The sequence below is a fragment of the Myotis myotis genome, unplaced genomic scaffold (assembly GCF_014108235.1).
Source record: "Myotis myotis isolate mMyoMyo1 unplaced genomic scaffold, mMyoMyo1.p scaffold_m19_p_5, whole genome shotgun sequence".
Taxonomy (NCBI): domain Eukaryota; kingdom Metazoa; phylum Chordata; class Mammalia; order Chiroptera; family Vespertilionidae; genus Myotis; species Myotis myotis.
The window spans coordinates 66,415,382-66,441,728 of NW_023416357.1; the positions used below are offsets into that span (position 1 = coordinate 66,415,382).

The window sequence follows — 26,347 nt, forward strand, 5'->3', positions numbered from 1 at the left end:
GATAGACACATCCCTCTCTGCACTTCCCAGGGTTCTTTCAAGCACATCAGCTGCTGAATTCTCATAATGTATCACATGACTGCACAGAAGAGCTCAGATCCACTTTAAACAGAAAGTTGTTCCCCCAAAAAACTTACTGCTTTATAAAAATACAGTTTATGATAAGCAAGTTTTTGTTTGTTTGTTTGTTTGTTTGTTTTAAGTGGTGGGATCCCCAGCCACAAAGCTCCCGATGACATTACCTGAACTAAATCCTCATATTCTTTCTTCTATCACATACTACACTACCTCAGCAGATTCAGAATATCATATTTCTGCCCAGCCAGTGTGGGTCACTGGTTGAGCATTGACCTATGAACCAGGAGGTCACAGTTCAATTACACATGCCCAGGTTGCAGGCTCAATCCCCAGTAGGGGACATGCAGGAGGCAGTCAATCAATGAGTCTCTCTCATCATTAATGTTTCTATCTCTCTCTCCCTCTCCCTTCCTTGCTAAAAATTAGTAAAAAACAAAACAAAACAAAAAAAACACACAAACAAAAATAAACTGTGTGTGTGTGTGTGTGTGTGTATATATATATCTTATCTAATAAAAGAGAAACATGCAAATTGACCATACCTCTACTATACTCACAAGCCACGCCAACCAGCCAATCAGAGCGACTATATGCAAATTAACACAACCAAGATGGCGGCCAGCAGCCACAGAGCTGGAGCAAGAAGGAGGCTTCGGTGCCCCGGCAATGGAGGAAGCCAAGCTTCCCACCTGACCTTGCCGGCTGGGGCCTCTGCTCGAGGCAACAAAGTTTCAATTATAGAAGATAAATAAATCCCAGATACCTGCTTCCAACCAGCCTCCACTGGGAGCTTGGGTGGCTGGGGGCCATGGCCAGCCTGCAAACAGCCATCAGCCCCTCACCCAGACTGACCAGGTACCCCAGTAGGACCCCCTACCCTGAAGGGGGTGTGGCCAGCCTGAAAACAGCCCTTAGCCCCTCACCCAGGCTGGCCAGGCACCCCAGTGGGGACCCCCACCCTGAAGGGGCTGTGGCCAGCCTGCAAACAGCCATCAGCTCCTCACCCAGACTGGCCAGGTACCCCAGCAGGACCCCCCACCCTGAAGGGGGTGTGGCCAGTCTGAAAATGGCCCTCAGCCCCTCACCCAGGCTGGCCAGGCACCCCAGAGGAACCCCCACCCTGATCCGGGACACCCTTCAGGGCAAACCAGCCGGCCCCCACCCATGCACCAGGCCTCTATCCTATATAATAAAAGAGTAATATGCAAATTGATCCTAACAGCAGAACTACTGGGAATGACTGGTCACTATGACACACACTTACCACCAGGGGGCAGACGCTCAATGCAGGAGCTGCCCCCTGGTGGTCAGCGCGCTCCCACAGGAGGAGCTCTGCTCAGCCACAAGTCAGGCTGCCAGCTGCCAGCACAGCAGTGGTGGTGGGAGCCTCTCCCACCTCCTCAGCAGCGCTAAGGATGCCCAACTACATCTTAGGCCTGCTCCCCGCTGGCAAGTCGACATCCCCCGAGGGCTCCTGGGCTGCCAGAGTGATGTCTGACTGCTAGCTTAGGCCCGATCCCCCGAGGGGTCCCAGATTGCAAGAGGGCACAGGCTGGGCTGAGGGACCCCCCCCCCCCCCGTGCAAAAATTTTTGTACATCAGGCCTCTAGAATATATATAATATTATATTTCTTTCTATAATTCCTTACAATCCCACACATTTCCAACTTAACTTTCTAATATCTCAGTAAAGCTTTTTTCTTTTTTAAAATATAGGTAAAATCTGGTTTAAATGAACTGGAAAGGCCTTTTATAAGAGAAATAAGGCAGCAAACTAAAAGACCACCAGGCAAGGACACAGCAGACAGACATGGAAAGGAGAGGGGAGGAGGGTGCTCTTGTCACAGTCTCACCTCCACCTGGCCTGGCCCACACTGTCTATAGGTAGGTTCTTTCCTTCACTAATATTATGGGTCCCTCAGTGGGCGGTAACAGAAGGTGGTAACAGAGTGATAACAGGACACAATCCCTCCCCTCAGCTTCCATGCATATTCTTTCCTAAAACTGACCTACCTGAGAATAGCACTGAGTTAAGATGCCAGTTCTCCTTTCCACTGCAGTCCCCGTCCACAATCCGCCTTCCCCAATTTAAAGGAGAAATGCACCCCTTACCCACTTTAATCTCTCTATGGTACATTAGCCCTAGGTGTAAAAATCCAGGGAGCAGAAACATAGGAACATTTTAAAATACCAATGTTAGCAAAGTTGCTTTAATAAAGACACCATAAATCATGTCTTTTCCTACTTAAACATATTTCTGGTATGGATTAGACAAGGGGATAGCAACATGGTGCTTTGGCCCATAGTTGAGTTGCTTTGAATTCAGATATATCATACAGTAGGCAGCAGCGGGAGTGATGATTTTCATGTCACGATCTTGTAACTTCCATCTTCCCGCTACAATCAAAATATACGCAGCTCAGGAGGAAGACTCCCATAAGAATAAAACAAATCAAAGCCTCTCTCATCTAAGCGACAAAACAAAGCACTGTGCCTTCTCTGTCTAACCATCTCAGAAATATAATTCCAAAGTGAAATACTTTTTGCTGAACACATGTTGACATTTTTATTTAAACTGACAAATGACAGAAAAGCAAGCTGGTTTGGTTGACTGGTGTAATGACTGGTTTTGCCAAAGAATTATATGTTGGACATATTCCATAAAGTGAATGAACTAATTCTGCAGCTCCAAAATCTGATGAATATAAAGTACATAATTAGATAAAAGCACTTTATCAAACATCTTGTATGGGCAAATGTACATTAAAGTTAACAATTTTTAATTTCCCTAATCCTTTCCAACTAAATTGGATTAAATCACATGCCCTTAAGTAGAAGAGAAAAAAGGCATAATTCTCTTTTGATCAATCTTTGTAAAGCATATTGAAACATATTTCCCAGAAATTGTGAAACTGAATTACTACCATGATTAACAAATCATTTGCAAGAAAGGCAGGTTTTCAGTTCATTGCTTTCAAGTAAGTAAATTGAAGGAGGGACCCAATGAGTGGGCTGAGAAATCCCTTCTGTCAGGAACATAAGGGAAGAGGTGAAGGGAGGGGTCAGAAGGTAAAAACTTCCAGTTATAAAATAAATAAGTCATGGGGGTGTAATGTATAGCATGGTGACTATAGCTAACAATGTTGTAGCACCTATTTAAAAGTAGCTAAGAGAGTATACCTTGAAAGTTCTCATTACCAAAATAATATATATGTGGTGATGGATGCTAACTAAATTGATATGGTGATCTTTTTGCAGTATGTACAAATATGAAATCATTGTTGTACACCTGAAAGTAACAAAAATGTTGTACTAGTATGTCAATTATACCTCAGTAAAATAAAATAAAGATTTAGAGGGGAAGATGACAGCTACATTTCATTTGAGGTGCCTGATAGATTATTAAAAATCCTTTTGGATGACAAATCACTGTAAATTTTGGTATATGACTCAGAAGAAGTTGAAGAAATCGCATGATCTTCCTTTATCATACTCCTTCCTTTCCAATTTACCTATTTAAGCAAATTAGGCTACTCAGTGTTCGCATATATTAAAAATATAGGAATAAAATTGTTGTTAAATAGTTTTTATTTAAATTCTGGAAAATCACTGCTCTCAAGAACGTCAGAAAACAAGCAGGTCTGGAGGGGGAGATGATGACTTCCATTTGAATACATTGCGTTTGAGGCACCTGAGAGACATCCAAATACAGAATAAGAGTGAACACTTACATCGCACTGACCACACAACTTAAAGCACTAGTCTGCATGTTTTAACCCTCAGCTACCACCCTTGAGTTGGTACTTCTACTATCCCAGCTTAAAAATGGGGAAACTGAGGCACAGAGAAGTTAGCAGACTCTTCCATTGCCAGCTTTCCCATGTACTACAGAATATGTGAATCCAGATGTCTAGATCCAGAGTCTGTGTTCTTACAAAGTATAATCCTCTTGGGATGTCTGGTTTGGAAATAGGAATTTTAGGGTCAGCTGTATTATTAGATAGTAATTTACACCACAGAGCAGAAAGATTACATAGGAAGAGTGACACAGATTCGACAGCAGGAAACTGAGGGCTTTGGTGCTAGGGCATTCCCTTCCAGGCCCCTGGACTCATACAAAACCTCCAGCCATTGGATTTTCTAGCTTTTTTTTCCAGGTCCCCTTCGCCTGCTGCCGCCAGTCCTCCCAGGCTGCTGCAGTGTTTATGATGCTCTTCATAAAGTCCAAGGGCTGCTAAAGAAAACCTTTCTGCTTCCTGAGCTTTGCCCTCTGTTCCCCCACCAGATGCCCGAAGACACCTCAGGAAGGAAAAGTTTCAATTTGCAACAACCCAGCATGACAAACTTCCTTTCTTTCCTTGTAAGAGGACTCGCGTTATGATTCACACGCATCTCATCAGCCACTATGGGTGTTTGCCAGAACATGAAATTACAGAAAGTAAAATCTCACTCAGGTCGCAAAATACAATGAATCAGGATGCAAAGAACAGCATTACTCATGGCAGAGCCAGCCTGCCAGTGCTCCGGGGATGAGGCTCACTTTTGCTCAGAGCATTTGGGGCAGACGGGAAGATACAAATACACACACAGTCCAGCTTATATTTTTAAAGGAAATTATTTCAGAGACAAATAGTGCCGGGAGAGATAGTATTCGACGTGCAAGCCTGTACCCAGTTAGAGCATAAGAGAATCAAGAATAAAAAATCCTGGTGAATATCAACGTTTTATGAAACAGGCAGAGGAGAAGTGATCATACGGAAGACGGAATCAGAATAACCAGAGGAAAACTTGAAAAGAGGCCAATAAGGAGAATGTGCTGTCATCAGAGCAGAATGAGAAGATTTCAAGGATCGAGTCATTAGAGTCAATGCAACAGAAAGGTAAGAGCTGAAAGTGCCACTAGGATTTAGCAACTAGAGGCCTGAGGACAGTTTCAGTGGCATGATAGGCATCAAAGCTGAGCTGTGACAAGTTCAGGAATGAATGGGGTTTGAGAAGTGGAGGCAATGAATTTAAATGAGGCTTTCTCTTGTGACCAGAGAGTCAATATGGCCATAGACAGAGGAGGGCATGGGAGATGGGGAAGGGTGGTTTTAAATGGGAGAGACTAGCCGAAACCGGTTTGGCTCAGTGGATAGAGCGTCGGCCTGCGGACTGAAGGGTCCCGGGTTCGATTCCGGTCAAGGGCATGTACCTGGGTTGCGGACACATCCCCAGTGGGAGATGTGCAGGAGGCAGCTGATCGATGTTTCTCTCTCATCGATGTTTCTAGCTCTCTATCTCTCTCCCTTCCTCTCTGTAAAATATCAATAAAATATATTTAAAAAAAAAAAAAAATGGGAGAGACTTAAACATTCCTAAACCCTGATGGAAGAGAGGGAATAGAGAAACAGAGGGTTAGAGATGCAGAAGGGAGAGGTGAGCCCAGCCAGTGTGACTTGGTTGAGCATCATCCCATACACCAAGAGGTCACAGGTTGGATTCCGAGTCAGGGCACATGCCCAGGTTGTGGGCTCCATCTGGGTGGTGGGCAGAAGGCAGCCCATCGATGTTTCTTTCTCATCGATGTTTCTCTCCCTATTCCTTCCTCTCTCTCTCAAATCAATAAAAACATTTAAAAAATATCCTGCTATTCTGGAAGGACTGAATCAGGTAGAAACCCAAATAGTGTTCCGATTAGGAGGCAAAGACAAGGGTTACTTATGAGAAATTGAAGGGGAACAATTACAATTACATCAATGAAGGAAGGCATTTCTCTTAAGTAGCAGCTAAGCTAACACAGTGACGTGAACTCTAAAGAATGTTTTTAATTTTCAGTCCATTCGTCATAGTGTTTGGGACATAGCCCCAGGCATAATACCTGCTTTCTTGTTGTTTTTATAAACAGGTGTTCTGCCCAGTTTTAACATTTCCTGCAGTTTGAAGAGTAAGACATGCAAGGCACGTCCTCTGGGATGGTAGCTCCAACCCAACTCCATTGAAAGTGGCTCCATTTATTTATTTATTTTTTCACAGTCTTGGTGAAGAAAAGAAGAATTCATTAGAGGAAGGGCTACATGCGCGCTAGCTGGACCGGTATCTACATATGTCCCTCTCTGTTGACTACTGAAGTAACAGGGCAGGAGATGCAGCAGCCTGATTCTGAAAGCCAGGTTGCATCCATTCTGTATTCTGACAAAAGCCATAATTATGTAGAACTTCTGCGGTTGAAGGAGTAAATTGCAAAGGAGTCTCAATCACTAACACTAAAACAAGACATGATTATAACTCCTCATTTTACAAACTGAAGGAGTATAGAGATCACATTTATCCCTATTACTGCTTTCAATATCAACAAAACTCATCTTCTAAGATCTCCAGACTTATTCCAGAGAAATAAGTGTTTCTTGTTTATGTCACCCAGTCTATGGTAAGTTGCCAAAGCAGCCCAGACTGACTAAGAACACTGGGCTAAAATCAACGTGTAGGCAGGGCTGTGTTCCTGGGAGAATCCAGGGAGAATCCATTTCCTCGCCTTTTCCAGCTTCCTGAAACCACCTGCATTCCCTGGACCAAGGCCCCTTCCAGAAAATGCATGACTCTGACCTCTGCTTTTGTTGTCCCATCTCCTCCTCTCTGACTCTCCTGCCTCCCTCTTCTATGTGTAAGAACATTTGGAATTATACTGATCTCATAAAATTCTTAACTTAATCACACATGCAAAGCTCCTTTAAAGTGACATGTTCACAGGTGCTAAGAATTAGGACACAAAACATAGAGAGAGCTGGTAACCATTCAAAGATAAGATATTCCAAGTATTCCTGGCCTGGTAGCTCCATTGGTTAGAGCCTCATCCCGATACACCAAGGTTGCTGGTTCAATCTGGTCAGGGTACATACAAGAAGCAACCAATGAATGCATTAATAAGTGGAACAACAAATTGATGTTTCTCTCTCTCTCTCTCTCTCTCCCATCAGTAAATAAATAAATAAACATTTTTTGTTTGTTTGAGAAATTGCATATTTTTATTTTTTTAAATATATTTTTTATTGATTAAGATATTACATGTGTCCTTATCCCCACGTTGCCCCCTACATCCCCCCCTCCCCCGCTCATGCCCTCACCCCCCCGTTGTCCGTGTCCATTGGTTAGGCCTATATGCTTGCATATAAGTCCTTTGGTTGATCTTTCCCCCTTACCCCCACCCTCCCCTACCTTCCCTCCAAGGCCCGACAGTCCAATCAATGCCTCTCCATCTCTGGATCAGTCCTTGTTCATCAGTTCATGTTGTTCATTATATTCCACAAATGAGTGAGATCCTGTGGTATTTATCCGCTCTCCAGTTCCATCCATGCTGTGGCAAATGGTAAGAGTTCCTTTTTCTTCTTCCTCTTCTTAAAGAATACCTTTCAGCATTTCATATAATGCTGGTTTGGTGGTGATGAACTCCTTTAGCTTTTTCTTATCTGTGAAGCTCTTTATCTGACCTTCTATTCTGAATGATAGCTTTGCTGGATAAAGTAATCTTGGTTGTAGGTTCTTACTATTCATCACTTTGAATATTTCTTGCCACTCTCTTCTGGCCTGCAAAGTTTCTGTTGAGAAATCAGCTGACAGTCGTATGGGTACTCCCTTGTAGGTAACTGACTGTCTTTCTCTTGCTGCTTTTAAGATTCTCTCTTTGTCTTTTGCTCTTGGCATTTTAATGATGATGTGTATTGGTGTGGTCCTCTTTGGGTTCCTTTTGTTTGGGGTTCTCTGCGCTTCCTGGACTTGGAAGTCTATTTCTTTCACCAGGTAGGGGAAGTTTCTGTCATTATTTCTTCACATAGGTTTTTAATATCTTGCCCTCTCTCTTCTTCTGGTACCCCTATAATTCTGATGTTGGTACGCTTGAAGTTGTCCCAGAGGCTCCTTACACTATCTTCATATTTTTGGAATGTTTTTTCTTTTTTCTTTTTCAGTTGGGTATTTTTTGTTTCTTCGTATTTCAAATCTTTGACTTGATTCTTGGGATCCTCTTGTCTGCTGTTGGATCCCTGTATATTATTCTTTATTTCAGTCAGTGTATGCTTAATTTCTAGTTGGTCTTTTTTCATATCTTCCAGGGTCTCACTAAATTTATCGGCGGTTTCCATAAAATTCTTGAAAAACCTTATAAACGTGGTTTTGAACTCTCTATCCAGTCGTTTGCTTTCCTCCATTTCTGTCATTTATGACCTGTTTCTTTGTCTCTGCATTTTTTATGCTTCCCTGTGTTGGTAGAGTGGTTTTGTGTGCTAGGTGTCCTGTAGGGCCCAGTGGCTCAGCCTCCCCAGTTACCTGAGGTGGACACTCTTGGTGCACCCCCTTGTGGGCTTTGTGCACAGTCTTGTTGTAGTTATGCCTTGATTGTTGTAGGATCACTGGGAGGAATTGACCTCCAGGCCAAGTGGCTGTGAGAATCAGCTGTGTGTACGGTGGGAGAACTTCTGTGCTGAAGACACCCTTCGGGGGCAAGACTTGCTTCAGTGGGGCTTTGGTGCTCACTGAGTCTGCCCTCTGAGTGTGTCCCTTATGAATCTGAGGAGTTGTAATCTGGATGGTCCCATATGACCACTGGGTACACTGGCTCTTGGATCTAAGGAGGTGCTAATTTAGCCTCTGCCTGAGGTTACCCAGCAGGAGCTACGAAGAGAACTGCAGATTCCCCTTCCTTTTTTGGAGTTTGGAGGTGCCCAGATGAGGCCCAGCTATGAAGCAATGCAAGCTGCCGTGGGGCCTTGGGCCTTCTCTTGGAAGTTCTGGGTCTGTCTGGCCCAGCTGCAATTTGTTAGGTAATTTTCAGGTTGCAAAGGGCTAGGGCATTCATATGCAAAAGCCTCTGCCCCAGCCTGGGTGGGGCGGGGTCTCAGGGAATCAAAGGGCGGAGCAAGCAGCTATGGCTGGTCCTCAGCCCTTCCCTAAGGGGCCACGCGTCTCAGTGTCCCCATAATTGCTGCAAGCACCTCTGAGGGAAAGCCGCCCTCAAGTTCAGAGTTCTGCCTGCTGCCAGACAGTCCAGTTTCTCCCCGTATGAGTCCTGGGTCCCCAGAGACTTCCTGGAACTGGATTTCAGAGCAGTCGGGAGAGCTTGTGACTCCCTCCTGATTCAAAAAGACAGCCGCGTCCTCAGGTACCAGCCCCTTTCCGCGCGCGCGCGCGCGCGCTCGAGGCTCCATACCTTTGCACTTTACTTCCGCAGCTCCTCTGAGTCTCAGTGTGCTTTTCTCTTTTTTTCTAGTTGTAGAATTTACACTCAGCCAGCCTTCCTGTAGTTCTGGATGATGTCCGTTTTGTCTTTTCGAAATAAACATTTTTTTAAACATACAGCGAACTGAGCTGCTGGGCTCATACATGGTGAGGAGAACAAAAGTGTTCCTGCTGAGCTAGCGACTAAGCTGGTGCTAGCCTGTGACAGCCAGTCCTAGAATGAACTGGAGAGAACAAGCTTCTCTGGAAGTCCCACTGCTCTGATTAATGGCCAGTACTTTACGAGAATTTTAAACATGACAACTAAGTGGCAGGACCATTAGACAAATCTGGACCTCTCCGACTCCTTATGTGTGTGCTTATAATCCCCATGACAGACTGCCTCACATCCACCTTAAATCGAGGCTGGAAATTTTCTCTGTGTCAAACCAAGGCCCTGATATAACAGAGCCACATCCCCCACTCAGACCAGCTGGATAAAGAAAGAACCTGATGACAGAGGCCAGCGCAGAACAGAAAGTAGGCTCAATGCCCAGGCTAAATGCTTTCACGTTTGTCTATAGGAAAAGGAACTGCAAGTATGTGAACTTCATGGTGCATCTTGAAGAGATTGCTTTATAAAAGAAAGCTGGGGTTAACACATGCAGCTCGGTGTTGACTCGGTCTCAATAAACGTGTCTTCATGAAGAACTCCTTTTATTTTCTTGAGATCCTTTTACAGACCCTACCTGAGAAGTGAAGTTAAGAAATTATGGTGCCCAGAATGTTCTACTAGTAAATCAAGTCAGCTGTACTCCTTAGAGAGAAGTTTGCCTTAACAAGGTTTATATCTGTCTAGCTGTTTCTCTTTACACATAGGTAACACCTAAATCAATGCATCTGCTACATGAACTTCCCAGTTATAATTTAATAAAATTCATATTTTTCCATTTAATATTTCAGGCAGTAATTGCCCTTTCCCTAGAATTCCAGAGATTACGTGAAAAACAGAGAGGCTCTAGTACACGTTCTGCACATATTAGGCATTCATTAACTAATTGGTAAAGGAACCATGAGCCGATGCACTAAAGACAAAATAAACTACTCTTGCCACATGGTCAACCTGAGAAGTTAGCTTATTGTAAACCACCATTTAACTCCTCGCAACACACATTAATACGTAAATTGCCCAAAAAGAGACAATTCCTTAGTATCCTAAGTATGCAGAGCCTTTTTGTCTTACATGCATTCTGGTCAGGTTATTATAGGGGTGGCAAAGTCTTGGAAACATAAAGACTTGAATTTGAAATCTGGTCCTAATACTTGATGATTATGTGACCTGGGGGAAGTTGCTTCACCTTTTTAGCTTCCGTTTCCTTATCTCTAATGGTAGAATAATAAAATCAAACTTGTACAGGTGTTCTGAGCATGCCATGACAACATATGGAAAATATTCAATAGTGCCTAGTGCATTGATGACAATGATGATGACAGGTAATAATGATGAATGGTCTAGATCAGGGGTGGGCAACCCCTGGCACATGTGCCAAACATGGCACGCCAGTAACTTTTGCTGGTACGCGAAACCCTCTCTTATAATCTTCCACTTACAATTTTTTTCTTAATATCGACTTTTTTATTTTTCAGATTCAATTCAGTGTAGGTGCATCTTAGATAAATAATTTTACATAACAAGTTATCTTAAAGACCATAGACATGACATGGCTGACTTTGAAATGCAGTTGATTGAATTTCAGAGTAGCTCAATTTGGAAGCAGAAATTTATTAACCTTAAAGTTGACTTGGAAAACATTTTTAAAAAGCGATTAGAGACAGGAGTACCAGAGAGAAGTGTCGAAAACGAACTATTGAGGACTTGGAATGCCATTCCAGAAATTTTTTTCAGTTTAAAAAACTTTGCAACAGCGTTACTCTCCATGTTTTCATCCACATACGCTTGTGAATCTTTGTTCTCAGTGATGAATTTTGTTAAGTCTCATAATAGGAGTAGCCTGACGGATGAAAGTAGTAGCGCCTGCATATCTCTGAAGGTCACGAAATATAAACCTGATGTAAAATCTCTGTCATCAGTGATGCAGCAGCAAAAGTCCCACTGATAATATCAAACGGAATCATAAAGTTTTCTATCGGACTATCAGTGTACATGTATACATTAAAAAATAAATGTATTTTTCATCATCATATACTGTGTTTTTGTCGCTCAAATGAATTTTATTATTTCTTCAAGGTTCTTCACATACGTACACCTTAAGAGATATCAAGTAGGCGTAACATGTTCTCAAAAAATTAGGGTTGGCACACAGAAGAATTTTGAGTCAGAGATTTTGCTGGTTTTGGCACACACTCACAAAAAGGTTGCCCACCCCTGGTCTAGATCCTCTGGGGCAGAGAAGTTCCCTGCCATGCTTGATCCATCTGTCCTAGAGATAGACATCTGTCCATCTGTCATCAGGCATATTGCTCTCCAGTTCTCTAGGATAGCTGCCTATCTTCTCAGGCAATATGCACTAAATCTCCAACGTGGCCATAAAGCCCTCCCTGACCCTTCAGCCACTGCCAGTCCAGCTCACTTGCTTATATTTTGGCCATAACTGGCTGACTATTAGTGCTGCAGGTTCCTCAATCCCACCCTCCCTTCCCACCCCCACCAGGGTTTGGGGCATAGCCTCAGGCATGATCCTTTGCTAATGGAAGAGAGAGCCTAGGCCCTAGGGTTTTCACTGCAAGTGAGTCATCTCTTCTTCCCTTGTTATCTTTTGTTTGTTTGTTTGTTAATCCTCACCCGAGGATATTTCTTCCACTGATTTTTAGAGAAAGTGAAAGGGAGGGGGAGACACAGAGGGAAACATCAGAGACACACTGATTGCTTGCCTCCCACATGCACCCTTGATCGGAACTGAACCCGGGACCCTTCAGTCTACTAGCCTACACTCTATCCACTGAGCCAAACAGGCTAGGGCTCTTTATTCCCTTTTATCCCCAGAGCCCCTTCTCTCACTTTCTCTTTTTATGTATCTCAAGAGTCGACCTAAGTGGTACTTCTAAGAGCCTCAAAGTCTTCTCTATGTAGATCTTAATTATACACAGGCATTCCCCATTAAAAATAAACTTCTGGGTGCTGAAAAAGAGCAGAGCAATATACAAAACCCATTCGAATGGACACTATGAATTTATGAAATTCATTACTCTAGTTTTAAGGCAAATTTTTTTACTATGTTCTGTGCATTCCAACATAGGATATTCTTTAAATTCCTATTTACCATAAGTAACTATGGGATATTTACTAGTACATTAAGTAACTATGGGTTATGCAGGGCTGCTCCTACTAATATAGAGAGAAGACAAGGAAATATGAATTTGAGTTTATCACCAACTTCCCTAGAAACTTAAAGTTGGGCCTTGGGTGGTTGCCATTCCAGAGTGGAAAGCCTGCCTGAGCTTTTCCTCAGAGAAATCCTTAAGTTCTATCTCAGTCCCCGTGAGAAGTGAGTTGGGAATGGATTCGTGTGTTCCTACCTGCACGCACTCAGGCCTCCGGAACTGTGCGCTCTGATGAAAGGTTACCTGGAGGAAAGGCCTTATTCTCACACCTTCCCACAACTAAAAGGAACATTAAACAACCAGGCATTGAACGTGCAAAGACTATGCATGTTCACAAATCACCTCTGTTTCATGAGTTCACCAGAAAATATTTCAGGAGGTAAAAAATCATTTTTCCATGTGATTTACACACCTGATCAAAAAAATTACTTACAAGCATTCCCTCTCTAATTGTGTAATTTGTTTTCTCCTAAAACATGTATTACAAACACTATCACAAATGACAAACTTCAGGAGTAAAAGTAAGAAAAAAAACACCTTTTTTTTGGTCTTAATAGAAGCCCTGGAAAACTTTAAACTATCAATACCAACTGCTCATTCATTTTGTAGTGATACAGGCCATTGTTTGAAATTCTCTAGCTTTTCACATTTTTCCCCCTTTGGAAAGAGGGGGCGGGGGGGAGAAAAGACAGATAAGGTCTACATAATTTTAGCAAGACAGTCTTTCCAGGCAAGGTCTGACATACGAGATAAGATCAGAAAACTGTATTTTATTTTTGTGCTAGGAAAAATGTTATTTCAAGAATATGAATGTCATGCAAGATATCTTCTATGGCTTTCAATCTAATCTTTCAGTATAGATTTATAGTTCTGCTATATTGACGTATCGCCTGTATGGGACAGAATTCAGTGAACTCTGAATATGCCATTTCCTTTCTTTAAAGTATGCATTCATGACCGCTTGCCTTCAGAAAGCCATTCCTTTCTGTGGAAAGCTAACCAACACACCCAATTTTTTATTCCTATCTTGTGAAACACCCGTATGAAACAGAACAAGTTATGGAGCCAGCTCAAAAAAAGATCACAACTTATCACCATCAATAACATTCCATTTGCCTGCCTCCTCTCACCCTAGCACATTCCTGGGACCTGGGAGGGAAACACCACCCAGCAAGTATGTTCCTCACTGAATAGACCCCAGATGACCAAGTGGAGGCTGCAAGAACTGATGAAGGAAGAAGAGGAAAACTTTATTCAAACAGGAGGTAAGCAGCATGAAAAATAAAAGGTAAGTCAAATGGGGGTATTTTTAAGGTGAGCATAAGCATTTTGCATAAGACTGTGTCTATCTGAGGTTAAGATCTTTCTTAGACTAAAACAAAAGTCACTAATAAATATCCTTGTGTACCTCTAAATCATGACCTCCAAAGTCTCTCCTCTGTTTAACAGCTTCTGAGCCTTATAACCATATAGAATCAATACTACCCAATGCAGTGAGTTTCTGTAACTCTCTGAGACAGGCCAGTAAGCCAGAACAAGTGGAACAGAGAAATTGAGGCAGATAGTTAAACAGTGGTTGAGTTGAGCGCTGACCAATGAACCAGGAGGTAAACGGTTCGATTCCCTGTCAGGGCCATGCCTGGGTTTTGGGCTTAGTCCCTGTAGGAGGCGTGCAGGAGGCAGCCAATCAATGATTCTCTCTCATCATTGATGTTTCTATCTCTCTCTTCCTATCTGAAATCAACAATTTTTTTTTTCTTTTTAAGAAAGAAACAGTAGTTTGGAGCCATCTAGTAAATTCTTTCTTTCCTAAACCAGGGACACTTGAGAGTAAATGGTTTGCACTTCTCCCCAACTAGAGGGTAAATAGTTTAAATCGCCGTACTCAGGGAGACAGCAGAAATCCAGTTAGTGCCATTTGCCAACCACACCCAAGATGAAGTTAAGAGAATAAACCTTATTCTGGTACATCAGCATAAAGCCGATGAATATTCTATTGAGATCCTCCCCCAAAACTTCCCCTAAATGCCCAGCCTTTAAAACCCCTTAAAGCGAAGGTTGTTGGCATAATAACAATGCTACATCTAATAAACATGTCTTTGTACTCATGTACCTATGCCTACAGCTAGGGTAAAAATCTGGAAATTACTCATTTGAAGGATATGCATACTTAAAATTACAACGGGCACTGCCAAACTCTTTCTCCCAGGAGCACACCCCAGCCTCTCCCCCTCCCCTCCCATCTTTCCCCACAGGCATGCATTTCCTAAATGCTTAGGGACCCCACAGGCTTACAACCAGGGCAGCAGCAGGCAGTGACAGTTCACCTCAGGCAAACCTCCTGAACCTGCCCCAAAAACCCCCTTTTCTCTGACTTCTTACTGAGCCAAAGCAGCCCAGCCTAGGCTCATTTCCCCAGGCCTTCCTTGTTTCACCGTCCCCAGCTTTAATACCCATCTTCTAAAACTCACCTGGATTTGTGCTATGAAATTTCTCCTGCACAAAGTCAAGAACCCACAAACTACTGGCCGGCCCTAGGCAGACCCACTCAGGGCCAGGTCCCCTTTCTGGTAATATAAGCATCATCCAAGAGCCAGGAATAAGTTCTGAATTAAATCCTTGTGAACAACTGGCATCAGACACCAAAAGCTTGGTTACTTTTATTACTCATAATCCATCAAGCTCATGAATGAACACCCTTACTTATTTTATAATTGCTCATCCAACTCCTGAAACTTAGTCACCTTTTTACACTGTATATATTTCTTCTCTTTAACCATTCGCTTTCTTAAAGGGCAATAATATCTGTCACTTCAATAGACCAGCCAGTTGCCTCCTAACACATTCACTGGTTTATTTAGTCCTTAACAGCACAAATGAAAAGTACTCTTTAAAAAAATATATATATATATATGTTTATTGATTTCAGAGAGGAAGGGAGGAGAGAGAGAGAGAAACATCAATGATGAGAGAATCATTAATCAGCTGCCTCCTGCACACCCCCTACTGGGGACCGAGCCTACAACCTGGGCATGTGCCCTTGACCGGAATCGAACCAGGGACCCTTCAGTCCACAGGTTGATGCTCTATCCACTGAGCCAAACAAGCTAGGGCTGAAAAGTACTCGATATGGTTGCAAAAGTGGAAACCAGGTAAGCATCTGTAAAGAGGAGGGCTACCATATGAGTTGTGAACCCTGCAACTCTACAGACTTTTGGGGAGAAATGCAAAGAAATTAGCCAGGGAAAACATGTTTAAGGTTTTCAAAGTCATTTTCATTTACAAGGACCCTAACTACCTAAAACCACACAGGAAAGGCCAGAGATAGAGTGAAAGTTATAACCAGAAACATTTAATACGAAATCATTGTACTCACTGTCTGATGGCTTCTGTCACAGTAACGCAGCCCAAAATAATCAATCTCCACGAGGTTTATGTGACGAAATACGTGGTCAAGGACAACGGAACCTCTCGTTGACTTCTACAAAAATAATTCACAGTTTTATTTTTATATTTAACAAGGTGTTTTGTTATTCTCAGTGGGATACAGTCAGTCCTCATCTTTTATTAGCTTTGCTCACAACAGGAACAATTTTATTAACCCACAGTTCCCTTAGTTACAAAGGGAAAAAAAAGGAGTTTTTAAGTCATGTGTATGACAGAAATTGCCTTGGAAAACAATCTTAAAATTGTAGTGGATTTTAAATTAATATAAACATATTTTCTTGTGGTATTGTAAATTCTCTTCAGGACAAAATTCTTTTAATAAAGAATCATTTATATAAAGAGCATCTAATAAATTCATTAAAAAACACACTTATTTTGGTTAAAATCCCACAACTCTTTCACTTTAAAAAGCAATTTTCACCTCCAGTGTTACTCTCACAACCAATACAGAAGATATATATACTAGTAAAATTTAAATAACAATAGCCAAAGCTTTTATTTTCAAACCTCAACTAATAAACCCATAGATTAAAGACGTCAAAGTTAATGTTCTGAAAGGCCCTAGTGAAAATATCTTAGGGTATCTCTTTCATAAAAGCAAAAACAAAGGAAACATTCCCCTTGGCTGCTTTGTAAATGCTGACACCTACCTAAAAATCTAATCTCTCTTCTCCCTCTCCCACTACAAACGTATACAGAGTCTTTAAATTAAGATTCTTATCATCTGATTTAATAGCGGTCGCCAACCTTTTTGACCTCATGGACCACCAGTGGTCCGAGGACCACCGGTTGGCAACCGCTAAATAGATTAAATACCAATTATTCACACATAAGAGAGAAACATTTAATCAGCAAGCACTATTCCACATACCACATTAATCTTGACAATAATCCATTTCGATGGTACACATACAGATATATATGGTTCCTTTCTTTTGCCCCATCACTGGCAGATATAACAGGATAGTTTAAAAAAAAAAAAAAGCCCCCCAAGAAGTCACATATTGTGTTAATGAAGTAGGGCTCTGTTCAGTTGCATTTTCCCTCAGAGACTTCAGGTTGCATGCTCACTCCCGTAGGGTGAGTACTCAATATTGCACTGCTTTTAGAAAATGAATTTCTAACATAAGGGAAATGTTTTGATTAAATGTATAATAAAATAGGTGATAAAAGCACACACTGCGAGAAAATGATTCGTATGTCAAATCCCATAGGTATTTTGTTTTCCTCTAACTTATGTTGGATAAACTTAACTGGTCCCTTTTCAAAACCCATTAGATTTATAAACAAAAAGCACTTCCATGATAGATCTTTAGGTTGTTGGCATAATAACAATGCTACAGCTAATAAACATGTCTTTGTGCTCATGTACCTATGCCTTCAGCTAGGGTAAAAATCTGGAAATTACTCATTTGAAGGATATGCATACTTAAAATTACAATGGGCACTGTCAAAAAGACCATTACAATTCATTCAATAAGAGTGTGTTTTTCCACACCCTTGCCAACATTTGGATTGAACAAAATTTTTCCAATTTGATTGAGCAAAAAGGGAGGGGGGGTAATTGCTCTATCATATATGTGCTTACTAATCAATTGCATTTCCTAGCATTTGGATTAGGCATTCTCTAACCCAAATTTAATGAGCAAATTCTACTAAGTGCTTCTAATACAATTTTACTTAATATATTTAGCTCTTCACTCTGTCTGGAAGTTATTTTTGTACTTGTGATAAGGGCCTAATTTGTCTCAAAATGGATAGACAACTGCACCATCTCTCACCAGGAAGGCCATCATTTCTTTGGATTTGAAACAACTTTATCATCTACTAAATGAACCCTCATTCAATTCCATGAATTATTCCTGGACCAATCCTCTAAGATTGTAATGAGTTTAGTTTAATTTGTTGATTCTTTTTTTCAAAATTATCTTTGCCAATTCTTAGGCATTTTTCTCTACTAGAGGAAGTTTAGAACCAGCTTGCCAATTTAATGAACAATTCTGTTGGGAATCTGATGAATAAAATTTAATTGACAGAACTGGGGAGGATGATATCTTATATGGTTTTCTTTTATAGCCTTCAAGGAAGGTTTATGCTTTTTTTTCATGTAGGTCTTATAAAATTCTACTTGGACTCTGTGGCAGGCAGAATTTATAAAGTGGCCCCCACCAATTCCTGAGCCAGTTTCCCAGCATTTTTGAAGCAGTAAACAGAAATAGGCAGGCAATCCACCAGCCTCCTTTCCCTTGCCCTGTGAGAGCAGTGACTTTGTAGGTTTGGGCCCAAGAACCAAGCCAGGGTCCCAAGTAAAAATCCTAAGAGTATAGGAAATTTAAACGGTATACTATAAATATCATCATGAATACAGTTTACCATAGCAATGTGAGAGCACCAAGCAGAATTCTTGGTTGCAAACAATAAAAGTTGACTCTGAATTTACTGGAAAGACACTGGGCATCTTGCAGTTCTATAAGATCACCTGGATGGTTGTTTGGGTCTTCGCCTAATCCCAGTATATCCACAGCCACTAAACTTGGAGCAATCTTTAATCCATCACTTCTTCCTTCCATTGTTCTGCCCATGTTTTGGAGTATGGTTTTCAACTTCAGTTGTTTCACATTTGCTCTTTGCCTCAAAAAATGTTTTTAATAGTTTCTGGCCGGCTGAGATCAGCCTTTCTTATTTTCCAGGCTCTGCTATGGAAAATGCACACATATCTTTCCTGTTATTTCAAAATATTTCTGGAAGGCTGGCGTATGAGGCTAGTGTTCCATCTTGATCTAATCTCCTTGGGTTCTTTCTCCAGGTCAGGCACAGACAGGGACAGACAGAGTAACTAGGATAGGTAGAGCCACTCTGACCTACTTCTCCTATCCCAAGTGGGTAAAGGAATGCTTCATAAACAAAAGGAGAATGAATTATCCTTTAACATATACTAGGGACAGATTTAAAAATTATATATATATATATATATATATATATATATATATATACATACACACACACACACACACACACATATATATATTTAAATCTGTCCCATTTCAGTGCTATAATTATATATAAAAATGTTATATGTATTTTATATTATATATAAGTTATATGTTATATTATAATTTACATATAAATTTATAAATCATTTTATATATATACATATATGTGTGTGTGTATATATATATATATATATATATATATTTATACCAAGGTTGTCTTTATGAAAAATATTTTATGCTTCTATTTCCACAAAAAATGTTAGCTTTTTCATACATACAGTCTATTTTATTTGTAAAGTATAAAAAAGATATAATACTCTACTCATGAAGAACATACAGAAAAGCAAGCTTGAAAAACCAGTTTAGTAGTTTGGAAAGTATATAGAAATTGCAAAAATGTCATGCATAGGAGAAATCACCATTTTCCAAATTATCATTCCAAAAATACCAGAACATAGTCTGTCGATACTCTGCAACAGTTTTGCATTTGACTAGAATCTGGGGCTGAAAATTCTTTATAAATATCACCCTTCAACATATTTGTTATCCTGTACAGAGAAACCATAAGGAAAGCATGCAGTGTTATGCAATGACTCCAGAGCTGACCTATGAGAAAACATGGTGTCTCATGATGCCCTGTACAGCTGTCTATATTACCGGTGTGTTTACACACACCTGGAACATAGCCAGGTGAACCTCAGAAATACTATGGTTCTGCACTATTTTAAGCAAACATGTATGTGACAAGCTCTTAATTCTCATCTGTCATCCTGTAATATGACAGGACTCAGAAAGCATGGATGGCAGCAGTAAATCAGCTACCAGGTGGGGGGTGCACGTCACCAGCTCACATTGCTGCCAGCCTGCCCTAATTGACCCCTATTGGAATTCCCTGTTAGAATTTCATTATCATGCTTTCTGCTGCTACACTTATGAACAATTTCATTCTTCATGTGGATTCCTCATAGAAACTACCTCTGGGCTATCTTTGGCAGTTCGAGTTGAAAGTCTTCAGGTTAAAAAGAAATCACAATTGAGTAAAAAAATTAAGAACCAATAGAGAACTGATATAAGGGCCAAAGAACAGACTAGAAATATCCTGGGTAAGTTTTGGGATTTATTACTAGAAAAGAACAAGTAAGTACCATCAAGGATATTATAAAAGAAAGAAGACTTCATTCGCTCAAATATTTATTGATTACCTGTTAATGCCAGCAAATGATTAACCTCTAGAAGATGAAAAAAGTATACTAATAAAAAGGCGAGAGGAGAGCACAGTGCTCCCAGAAGGTAATACAAAGAACATCTATGGTGGAAGCATTGATTGGCCCATCAGAACCTTAAAGGAACCCTGGGGCCAGAATGACTACAACTTCTAGAAAGTGAGACAGGGAAGGAGTTGGTTTTCATCAGAAGCTTTTTTTGGACATCTGACTAGTTAGCATGCACGTTTTATTTGCGTAAAAATATTTTTAAAAAGCGAAAGTATGCCAAGTGGAAACTAGTCATTACCTTTTTTGGCTCATGGAGGTAGTTGTTTTGTGGATCAGGTTCATGCACTAAGAGGTTTGTTAAGTAAGTGAAATTTGCACAGAGACTAAATGGGATTATGGTGTTGAGCCGTCAATTTGTTGACCGTGTTTACATAGAAACAATTCACACTCTCCATTGCCCCCCCCCCCAAAAAAAAAGTTATTCTAAGATTTTTTTAGTCTAAGTTCTTCCTAAGCCCTTTGAGCAGCAAACCTCACTGTTACATACAGACCATCAAATACCACGTGGAGGCTACGTGCCCCGCCCCTTACATGCTGAGGCCCAGGCTTCATTTCAAAGTCAGATGGTTACTGTCATTTCAAGTTTAAGGAAAACTTGTCTCTTAACTTTACTTCTTTCAGTGCTTGGCAAAAGAAGGACACGAATATGATTGTATTTAGTACTATTCCAGGTCTTTCTGACCATTTCTAGGAGAAATTCTACCCAAATGAGGAATTTCTAAGATGCTACAAGATAAAACGTAACTGTAACCAGAGCACTTAGTAACATGCCCAAGGATTCTCTGAAGGAAGAATTTTAAAACTGTCTTCAACACATAATGGACCTGCACTAATGAGACGTGAGAGTGGAGCAACAACACAAATCTCAGGAAAGGAACTCACGAGGCCGCCCTGGGTCTTGGCTTGTCTCTACTGTTCTCTTTATCTGGAATGTCTTCCCTCCTCTCTGTCATCGTCAAAACCACACCTACCCTTCAAGACCCAGTTCTGATTGTCACCTTCTCCATAAAGCCTGCCCTTATCCCCTCAACCTCACTATGACCTCTGCCTTCACTGAACCTACAAAGTGTCTCATTTTTGCTTATCTCCAAGACTCACACTAGTCTGTCTTTATTAAAGCCATTTTCTTTTTTTGGTTAATCCTCACCCAAGGATATTTTTTTCCCATTGATTTATAGAGAGAATGGAAGAGAGGGAGGGAGGGGTGAGAGAGAGAAACGTAGATGTGAGAGAGACAGAGACATCGATTGGGTGTCCTCTGCACATGCCCTGACCAGGGCCAGGGATCAAACCTGCAACCAAGGTACATGACCTTGACCAGGAATCAAACCCTGGACCCTTTGGTACTCGGGCTGACGCTCTATCCATTGAGGCATACCGTCCAGGGCAAAGCTATTTTCTATTTCTCTTAACTTTTCAAATATTTAGACATTTTGAAAGCAAGTATTGAGCTATACACCACTTCCTTTCCAGCCAGTCCAATAATTTACACACAGTAAGAACTGCCTAAAAGTTCACTGAATTAATGTGAAGGGCCAACAAAGAAGAGAGACGCAATACTGGAAACATGGTGGCCTATGAACTAAACCTCTCTTCCTGCCTCTTTATAAAGATGTCCATTTTTCTTGACCAATCAGACCTATGAAAGCAAAGAGAAAGCTGAGTAGATTCAGTTATCTTGACCTCAGTATTTATCTGATTTAAAGCTACTTAAGTTTACTTTTAATTGTTTCAGTGTCACATAATTCCAACAGACTCAGATTCTAAAGGTAGTCTAAGAACAAGTAGCTTATATTTGAAATTTATAAGATATCAAAAAATAAAGGGACCCAAGATTAAATTTTTATATGTAAATCTTATAGACATACACCGTTTTCTTTATGTAATGAAATAAATGTGACAGGAATTTGGTTTTTCATCATCAGGAAAATAAAAGAGATTAGATATGAAACAGTTAAGAAGAAAATAAAAGAAAGCAACTGACTTTTTATTTTATAACTCCATTCAGAAAAACTTCACTTAAATGTTACACTGTATTAATTTACTTTTCAAGTGAGAGTAAATAAATGCCTGAGCATAAGTCATATTTTTGGATTGTGAATTATGTGCCACTTAAATCTCAGCCAGGAGAGATAGATTACTTTTATTACTGACATACTAGCAACATTCTGGAAAGAACAGAAATGCAAGAGGCTTATAATCTTAGAGAAAGACTCCCAAGTAGGACAAGCTTATTAGAAAATACCATCAGTGAGACTTTCAACCAGAACAAAGAATTCTTCTTCAAATGAGTAATAGCACCTTTGCTGATTAACACGACACTACAAACCAGAAAGGCAGGTTTTTACCAGCTGCACAGAATAACTATTACATTCAAGACAAACACCTTCACAAAGTTAACTTCTTCACAGAGGAGGAATAAGCCCTTCAAAAAAGTATTAAATGTTATGCCTTTAAAATTCACCATATTTTTATTTAGCAGTTTAACCTATTAGATTCCAAGTTCTCTGGGAAAACATAAATCACATGAATTTCTTTTAGCTCAGGCCCGTCAGGATAAGGTAAAGTAGAGGCGTGGAGACATTTCTCAGGCACCAATGGTAATTGCTTCTCAGACCAACTATTGATAACCACCATCTGATGGGTGTGTTTTTTCCCCATTACAGTTTACATTCAATATTACTCTGTATTAGTTTCAGATGTACAGCATAGTGGTGGTTAAACAAGCATGTACTTTACAGAGTGGTTTGCCCCCGATATTTCAGGTACACACATGGCCTCATACAAAGTTATTACAATATTATTGACTATATTCCCTATGCTGCAATTTACATCTCTGTGACTGTTCTGTAAGTACCAATTTGTCCTTCTTAATGCCTTCACTTTTTTCACCCAGCCCCCAAACTCCTCCCCTCTGTCAACTGTCAGTCTGTTCTCTGTATCTGAGTCTGTTTGTATTTTGTTTGTTCCTTTATTTTGTTCTTTAGATTCCACATATAAGTGAAATCATATGATGTTGTCTTTCTATGTCTGACTTATTTCACTGAGCATAAGTCACTGAGCAAAGGTTCATTCGTGCTGTCGCAAAAAGTAAGATTTCATTCTTTTTTACAGCTGAGTAGTATTCCATTGTATATGTGTACCACAGCTTTTTTATCCACTCATCTTTTCATGGGAACTTGAGTTGCTTCCATATCCTGGCTATCTTACCTAAAAATAGACAAACATGTAAATTAACCATCCCTCCACTACGCTCACCAGCCAATCAGGAGAGTATGCAAATTAACCCAACAAAGATGGCAGTTAATTTGCATATGTAGGGCAAAGCGAAGACTGAAGGCTCCGTCCAGGGCCACAAAGACTGAAGGCTCTGGCCCGAGCAAAGGCCTGGGTCCCCGGTGCCGGAAGAAAACCGGTGCCAGCAGCCAGGGGAAGGGAAGGCCTATTGCACGAATTTCTTCGTGCAACGGGCCTCTAGTTGTTAATACTGCTGCAATGAACATGGGGGTGTGTATATTCTTGAATTAGTGTTTCGGGTTTCTTTGGTTATATTCCCAGGAATATTCCCTGGCTTGCTGGCCAGGCCTAGGGACCCTACCCATGCATGAATATCGTGCACCAGGCCTCTAGTAAATGAATAAAAAAAGAGAAAGCACTTCCTTATAGCAAAATGCCAACTAATAAAATTAGAAGGAATGACAGAATTAGAAAACAATCAATGATTCACTGGGTCATAAGACTGTTCCATTTTTAACTGTTTGCAGTCACACCATACTGCTTTTCACAGTGGCTATACCAATCTGCATCCCCATCAACAGAGGACAAGGATTCCCTTTTCTCCAAATCCTCACCAACACTTGTTGTTTGTTGATTTATTGATGAGAGCCATTCTGACAGATGTGAGGTGGCACCTCATTGTGCTTTTAATTAGCAATTCTCTGATAATTACTGATGTTGAGCAACTTTTCATATGTCTATTGGCCATCTGTATGTCCTCTTTGGAGAGTGTCTATTCCAGTGATGGCGAACCTTTTGAGCTGGGCATGTCAGCATTTTGAAAAACCCTAACTTAACTCTAGTGCCATGTCACATATAGAAATTTTTTGATATTTGCAACCATAGTAAAACAAAGACTAATATTTTTTATATTTATTTTATATATTTAAATGCCATTTAACAAAGAAAAATCAACCAAAAAAATGAGTTCGCATGTCACCTCTGACACGCGTGTCATAGGTTCGCCATCACTGGTCTATTCAAATCTGCCCACTTTTCAACTGGGTTGTTTGTTGTTCTGGTGTTATCTGAGTTCTTCACAAATTTGGGGTATTGACCCTTTATCAGATGTATCATTGGTGAATACTTATAGCATCTGATGGTTTTTGATTAAGAGTTACCTTCACTGCTAAGTGAGCAGTTTTTAAAGAAAGCTCTCAAGCCCTAGCTGGTTTGGCTCAGTGGATAGAGTGTCGGCCTGTGGACTGAAGGGTACCGCGTTCAATTCTGGTCAAGGGCACATGCCTGGCTTGTGGGCTCGATCCCCAGTATGGAGCATGAAGGAGGCAGCCATTCAATGATGTTCTCTCATCATTGATGTTTCTAGCTCTCTCTCCCTTCCTCTCTGAAATCAATATATATATATTTTAAAAAGCCCTCAGTCATAAAAAGAGTAAAATGTGTTTATTTTTCAAGGTGCTGCTTATATTTCTCATATTCAAAAGTTTGATCACACTAATGAACTTTTCTCAGACTTTATCTAATGTTTTTGCTCTCTATTGCTATGTAACAAATCACCTCAAAACTTAGTGGCTTAAAGCAACAACCACAATTTGCTCATGACTGCAATATGGGCAGGGCTTGGAAGAAATGACTAAGTATCTGCTCTATTTGATGTTGGCTAGAGAGGTTCAGAGGGGCTCGAGCACCCACGGTGGCTTCATTCACATACTGACATCTCACATGAAGTGAGTGGACATTTTTATAACCACAACCTTTCTTTAAATTTTTAAAGTAAAAATAAAAGTGTTTATGCATCCTGAAAAATGAAATATTGAGAATTTATTAATAATCTTGCTTTATTCAGGACATTTAAATGCTTCTATCTTTAAAGCTCATGACCCTTATAGAGCTGGAGAACATGTGTTGGTAAAACTATCTACTCTAAATGTATTATGTTTAATAAATTCAGGGGGGAAACAATAAACATTCTATTTTATATGGAAGATTTAAGGCAAAGTTTTAAAAATCCATTCATCTTCTACTCATAATTTTTTTCAAAGTGTGGTACAGCACTGATGGCTGCAAACTTTTTGACTCTCTTCCCATCAAGAGGTCTAATTCCCTTCTCCTTAAGTCTGGGCTGGCCTATGACTGCTTTCTCTGACAGAAGTGTTGCTAAGCCAGGTTCAGAATAGCTTTTAAAACTGCTTTGTCGTTAATGTCTTGGAATCCTAAGCCGTCATGAAAGAAGTCTAACCACCCAGCTACAGAGACCATGTGAGGAGACCCTGAGACTCCATAAGAAGAAGTAGGGCTCAGCTAGCCCAACCTTTCAGACACCTGTCAAGATGCCAGGCTTGGGAATGAAGACATCCTAGGCCCTCCAGATGAGCCCAACTGCCTGAACCACACCAAAAAGTCCACAGTCAATGCCACATGGAGAAATATTGCCCAGCGAAGCCTTCTCACTGTCCTGATCTAAAACCATGAAACATAATAAAATGAATGTTTCAAGCCACTAAATTTTGGGTAGTTTTTTAAATACAACTACATGACCTTAGATAATAAGATTAATGGTAACACCCAACTGTTCTTAGTCTAGAAATGCAGAGCCCCATGAAGAAGAGACAAAGCATGTACCAAGACACTATTGCTTCTTCTGTCTTCTGTTACAATTAGATATCTAAAACACATTCGTTAGGAAATTCAAAAAGTTCCAGTGAAAACCTATTTCATACCCACCTTTCATCTCCCTGCACAGTGGCCCTCGCTTCCACCCTGGCCTCTGGCATGCCTGGAGGCTAA

General features: G+C 40.6%; 1 protein-coding gene across 11 annotated transcripts in view; it reads right to left on the reverse strand.

The window, feature by feature from the left end:
* EPB41L4A (erythrocyte membrane protein band 4.1 like 4A) overlaps positions 1–26,347 on the reverse strand; it is a 214,602-nt gene that overhangs the window by 114,421 nt on the left and 73,834 nt on the right. For all 11 annotated transcript variants that reach the window (XR_004967774.1, XM_036310756.1, XM_036310760.1 and 8 more), the window contains one exon: positions 15,986–16,090. Coding sequence is in view for 7 of the 11 variants with exons in the window: in XM_036310756.1 (XP_036166649.1) it covers positions 15,986–16,090 (105 nt within the window). In the remaining 4 variants the exon portion in view is untranslated. The remainder of the gene's footprint in view (positions 1–15,985; positions 16,091–26,347) is intronic.